The sequence below is a fragment of the Lolium perenne genome, chromosome 6, assembly GCF_019359855.2.
Source record: "Lolium perenne isolate Kyuss_39 chromosome 6, Kyuss_2.0, whole genome shotgun sequence".
Classification (NCBI taxonomy): Eukaryota; Viridiplantae; Streptophyta; class Magnoliopsida; order Poales; family Poaceae; genus Lolium; species Lolium perenne.
Genome location: NC_067249.2, coordinates 188,165,504 through 188,171,493, shown reverse-complemented (window position 1 = coordinate 188,171,493; position 5,990 = coordinate 188,165,504). Strand labels below are relative to the sequence as shown.

General features: G+C 49.5%; 1 protein-coding gene across 1 annotated transcript; it reads left to right on the top strand.

Annotated features, from left to right (window-relative positions):
- The first annotated feature begins 4,776 nt into the window (after positions 1-4,776).
- On the top strand, positions 4,777-5,635 carry LOC127306662 (uncharacterized). The gene has a single exon (XM_051337325.2). It carries the CDS (start codon positions 4,862-4,864, stop codon positions 5,315-5,317), a length of 456 nt encoding a protein of 151 aa, XP_051193285.1. The 5' UTR covers positions 4,777-4,861; the 3' UTR covers positions 5,318-5,635.
- The last annotated feature ends 355 nt before the right edge of the window (positions 5,636-5,990 follow it).

The window sequence follows — 5,990 nt, the reverse complement described above, 5'->3', positions numbered from 1 at the left end:
TATGACTCATGCTCTACCTTTCGGTATCCCGTGTTCCGAGACCATGTCTGTACATGCTAGGCTCGTCAAGGCAACCTTAGTATCCGCATGTGCAAATCTAGCTTGCACCCGTTGTATGCACATGTATAATCTATCACACCCGATCATCACGTGATGCTTCGAAACGACAAGTCTTAGCAACGGTGCTACTAAGGATGAACACTTTATTATCTTGATATTTAGTGAGAGGGATCATCTTATAATGCTACCATCGCGATCTAAGCAAAATAAGATGCATAAAAGGATTAACATCACATGCAATTCATATGTGATATGATATGGCCCCTTTGTCTTTGCGCCTTTGATCTTGATCTCCAAAGTACGGACATGATCTCCATCATCAACGGGCATGATCTCCATCATCGTCGGCATAGCGTCAAGGTCCATGGCACTGTCTTCATGATTGTACTCCCATGTAGCAACTATTACAACTTCTCTGAAATACTACTCAATATGAAATTTAAAGACAACCATAAGGCTCCTGCCGGTTGCCACAATACAATAATGATCATCTCATACATATTCATCATCACATTATGGTCATATCACATCACCAAACCCTGCAAAAACAAGTTAGACGATTCTAATTTGGTTTGCATATTTTACGTGGTTTAGGGTTTTCGCATAAGATCCAATCTACCTATGAACATGAACCACAACGGTGATACTAATGTTGTCAATAGGAAGGGTAAATTGGATCTTCACTATAGTAGGAGAGACAGACACCCGCAAAGCCACTTATGCAATACAAGTTGCATGTCGAGCGTGGAGCAAATCTCATGAACGCGGTCATGTAAAGTTAGCCCGAGCCGCTTCATCCCACTATGCCACAAAGATGCAAAGTACTCGAACTAAAGACAACAAAGCATCAACGCCCACAAAACAATTGTGTTCTACTCGCTCAACCAATCTATGCATAGACACGGCTCTGATACCACTGATGGGATTCGTAGCATAGAAAACAAAAAATTTCCTACCGCAAGAACGAAAACACAAGCCAAGATCTAATCTAGTAGACGGTAGCAACGAGGAGATGAAGAGACTAACCCTCGAAGATCGCAAAGCTTAACGAGATTAGATCTCAGGGTGGATGTAGTCGATCACTAGCCGCTTGCAAAAGCGCGTAGAAGATCTTGACGGTGCTACAATCGGGCAGCACCTCCGTACTCGGTGACACGTTCGGTGTTGATGAAGACGACGTCCTTCTCCCCATTCCAGCGGGTAGCGGAAGTAGTAGATCCTCCTCGGAATCTCGGCAGCACGACGGCGTGGTGGCGGTGGTGGTGGAGAACTCCGGCAGGGCTTCGCCTATGCGCTGCGGGAGTTGTATGTGGAGGAGGGGCGCTAGGGTTTGGGGAGAGGCTAGGGTTTGGGCGCCGGCCACTTGGGGGCTGCGGCCTTGGAGGCTTGGTGTGGCCGGCCCCCTCCCCTTGGCTCCTCATTATATAGGTGGAAATCCCAAAGAGTTGTAGTCCAAGTCTTCGAATAAGACCCCAACAACAAAACCTCCCAAAAGTGGGAAACCTACTCAAGGGGGGAGTCCTACTCAAGGTGGGGCTCCCACCTTTCCTTGAGGTGGGGTGGCCGGCCACCTTAGGTGGAGTCCACCTGGGACTCCTCCCCCTTAGGGTTGGCCGGCCATGCTAGTGGAGTCCCTCTGCCTTCCATAATGATTTCTTCCGGACTTTTCTAGAACCTTCTAGAACCTTCCATAAATGCACCGGATCATTTTCAAACATGTAAAATGACTTCCTATATATGAATCTTATTCTCCGGACCATTCCGGAACTCCTCGTGATGTCCTGGATCCCATCTGAGACTCCGAACAAAACTTCGAACTCCATTCCATATTCCATATCTACTCAAACGATATCAAACCTTAAGTGTGTCACCCTACGGTTCGCGAACTATGCGGACATGGTTGAGACTTCTCTCCGACCAATAACCAATAGCGGGATCTGGAGATCCATAATGGCTCCCACATATTCAACGATGACTTAGTGATCGAATGAACCATTTACATACGATACCGATTCCCTTTGTCACGCGATATTTTACTTGTCCGAGGTTTGATCATCGGTATCTCTCATACGTCGCAGGGTCCTCATCATTGTTGTTCACAATCATGATATTTAGACAAGGATCATACCAGTATGGAGTGGTACGTTCCCTTGTCGATCTCTGAGGTTCAGTAGCTACCTCGCTCGAAATTTCATGATCATTATAATAACCACAAAGATATATAATAACCACTTTATTATTGCCTCTAGGGCATATCTCCAACAGGGCCTCCTCCTCCATCGCGGAGGTGCGAATGGCTGTCGCGAGATGCGGCCACTTCGCCTCCTCCTCCGTCGCCGACAGCGCAAGAGCGGCGCGGAGGTCGGGGTCTTCTTCTTCTGGGGACTCCGGCTTCGGCAGCAGCAGCAGCGGCGCGAGTTGCGCCAATGCCGAGCCACCGCAGCCGGCCTCTCCGATGTGGAGACCGCTGCGGTTTCCTCCGGCCCGCAGCGTCGGCGGAGGACGGCGGCTGCTGCTGGCCTCGCCGTCGTTGGTGCCGGGAGCGAAGCGTCTCTTCGGGGCCATGGCGGCGGTTGCGCGTGCGTGCGGAACCGCCGAGAGTGGAGACTGGAGTGGGGAGTGTACTGGACAGGGACATATCACTCCAGTCCACATTTAATAAACCCCCCTTTAGTACCGGTTCCAAAGGGCCTTTAGTACCGGAACCGGTACTAAAGATTCGGTACTAAAGCCTTCCACCTTTGGTACCGGTTCCTTACGAACCGGTACTAAAGGTGCCTCCACGTGGGCACGGAGGAGCCCGCGGGGCTGGAGACCATTGGTACCGGTTCGTAACACGAACCGGTACTAAAGGCTATTTCGTTAAAAAAAATTATCCATTTTTTCTAATTATTTTTCACTCCTTTTTTTTATTTTTATCACTCTTTTTTTTATTTTTTCAGAAGTTCTAGCCTATTTCCGTTAGTCTCTAACTACACTTAATCTCTAGTCCAATTACTTACCCGTGGTCAAACTTTCCGATCGGTCACTCGTCCTCACACTACTCCAACACTAGCACGCTTAACTTTCGAGTTCCTTCCCGTCCCACTTCCAAGTGCTTCGCGCGCATATTGTTGATAGTAGTACCATATCAATCCTGTTAACATGTTGGTCGATGTCACACTTCTTTATTGTTTAAATTCTAAATAATTTTTTTAATAAACAAAAGTAATGATGTAATAATAATGTTGAATAAATAAATAAAATTAACTTTTAAAAATTGTATTATTTTTAATTATTTTTTAAATTTTAAATATTTTTTGCCAAACCTAAAACCTGAAAATTTGAAAATATTATAATTTGCTAAAAGTAATAGTAATATTCTGGGATTCAAAAAATCTTATAATTATTAATTTAAATTTTAAAAAAATTAAAATATATAAAATTCTAAATTTCTGGAAAAAAACTAAAATCTTACTGCTTTCATTTTTTCATCTGGAATTTTGAGAATCTAAAAATTGGCTAACCGGGTAAATCCGGGTGGAATTGGATGTTACTTTTTCCCACGATGATTTTGATATATTATACGTTTTTTCCGACGTCGTATCCAAAAGTTAATGCGGTTTTACCATTTTTCAAACTTTTTTTGTAAAAAAAGTTAAAATTCAAATTTCTTAATTTCACAGAATAGTAGGTTGCATAACATACAAGAATCTGAAAACATTTTATTTTGTGAAAATTCTATGATCTTCATTTGTATTTTACAAAGCAAAAAAAGGCGATCCACGGGGGGAGGGGGGTGGTGTGTGTGGAGGTGCATGGGAGCAGGGGAAAACCTTTAGTACCGGTTCGTGTACTAAAGGTTTTCCAGCTGACGCCAACCCTTTAACACCGGTTTGTGACACGAACCGATACTAAAGGTCCCGCACGAACCGGTACTAAAGGTTGTCGGCGGTCTGGGCAGTGTAACCGGTACTAATGCACCCTTTAGTACCGGTTCATAAACCGGTACTAAACGCCTGGACGGAAGCCCTTTTTTCTACTAGTGATAAGACGCGCGCGGTCACCTACAGATGGGCCCAAGGGAGACGTGCGGGCGAGCAGACGGACGCGACCGAACGTCATGTGCCATCCGCGGCCACGCAAACCTATATTTGAGCCGGATTTGTGTCGTTCGGGACGCCGGGACCATCCGCATTTGCGGTGCGTGACCGTGCTGGCCGCGTTTTTGTCTGATTGGATCCATCCAAATGCGTGGGCGCCGGATGGGTCGCCGCATTGAAGATGCCCTCAGAACATGGCACGAATCATCCAATTCGCGCAGCAATCATGAGCCAATCATCCTCCGGTCCAAGAACAGCCCCTCTCCAGCCGACCCCAACTGTAAACGCTCGCCGCGTCAACGTTCCAGACCCATTTCCCCTATGGAATGTCGCCTAAATTATCTCGTCTCATGCGTGCCAAGTCCGTCAAAAGTTATTGAGAACAACGGCCTATGTACGTACAATGTGCTGAAGTAGTATGAACATTGTCACCACGACCTGGGCAGCTTCCGCGCACGAGCCCAGCGCGCCGGGCCGCCGGCCATTTCCAATGTCGGGAGACGAGACGCAGCACGAATAGTCCGTCCACCCTTCTTCCTTCCCTGGCCGCGTTATCCTCCACCAAAAACCCACGTGAAACAATAGACTCTGCCTTCGCGTTTCGGTCTCTCCCGCTCTATTTAACCAGCGAGCGAGCGCGCGGGCTTTCCTCGTCACCGCACAAGCACAAGCACAAGCCTCGCAACGTTCAAGTTCGCTCTCTGCGTTGTCGACCGATCATGGGGTTCCCCTTGGTGTGCTACTGCGTGGCGGTCCCGAAGCCGGTGATAGCCGTCTGCCAGGTCATCGCCGTCGTCACGCACGTGGTCCTCCTGGCGCTCTCCGCCGTCGGCCTCTGCCGCGCGCCGCCCAGCCGCTCCGTCGCCACCGACAGCGCGCCGCTGCCGGAGGAGGTCAAGGAGCAACTCCCGGCCGTCGAGTTCTGCTGGCTGCAGGGCCAGGAGGGCCTCGTCGGGGCCGCCGCCGCCGCGGCGACGGCGACGTGCATCGTGTGCCTGGAGCGGCTGGAGGCAACGGACGAGGTGCGGCGGCTGGGCAACTGCGCGCACGCCTTCCACCGTGGCTGCATCGACGGCTGGATCGACCTCGGCCGGACCACCTGCCCGCTCTGCCGGTCGCACCTGCTGCCACGGCCCCACCGCGCGCGCGCCGGCCTCTTCGCTCGCTTTTGGTGAGGAAACTACCGACCGGAATCATCGGTAGTTCGGCCGGCGCGTCTTCATTGGCGGCTGCCGGCAGCTGGGTCCGGTTGGTGGCGCCGGAATACTGCGCACAGATACGCGATTAGGACCCGGTGTATATATATGGGGTTAAATGACCCAAACATAACATTATTGGGTTAAATGATCCAAAAGTTGTGATGAATTAGCTCATCCTGCCACCTGCTTGTACAATCGGCAGGTGTTTTGCCCGTATTTATGCGGATCTTTCTCTTTTTTCATTCTTTTCGAGAAGGATTAATCAAATATACACTTAGTGTTTGACTTGTATAATCCTCTCGCGGGACTATGTCATACAGTTGTATAACTTACACTCATGTAGTATATATCAACATTTGTTTTTTGAAACGGTCTCTTTGATTCACATGGTCCCTCAAGTAGGAATCCCAGGTTGCACGTGCGTGCGACTCCGAAGGGCCAAACCCTAGCCGCACATACCTCTCCCAAGCTCCCACTGGCCGCCGCTGGCGGTGGTGGCGGCAACTGGCTGTCGAAGGCGGCGGGTAAGAAGGGCACGCCCCGACATGCTTCCTGCGCGCGCGGAGAGGCGTCAACAAGGGCGGCGCATGGAAGCGGAGGAAGAGCGGTGGCGCACGACGGGTGAGAATAACAAGAGCGGCGTAGCTTG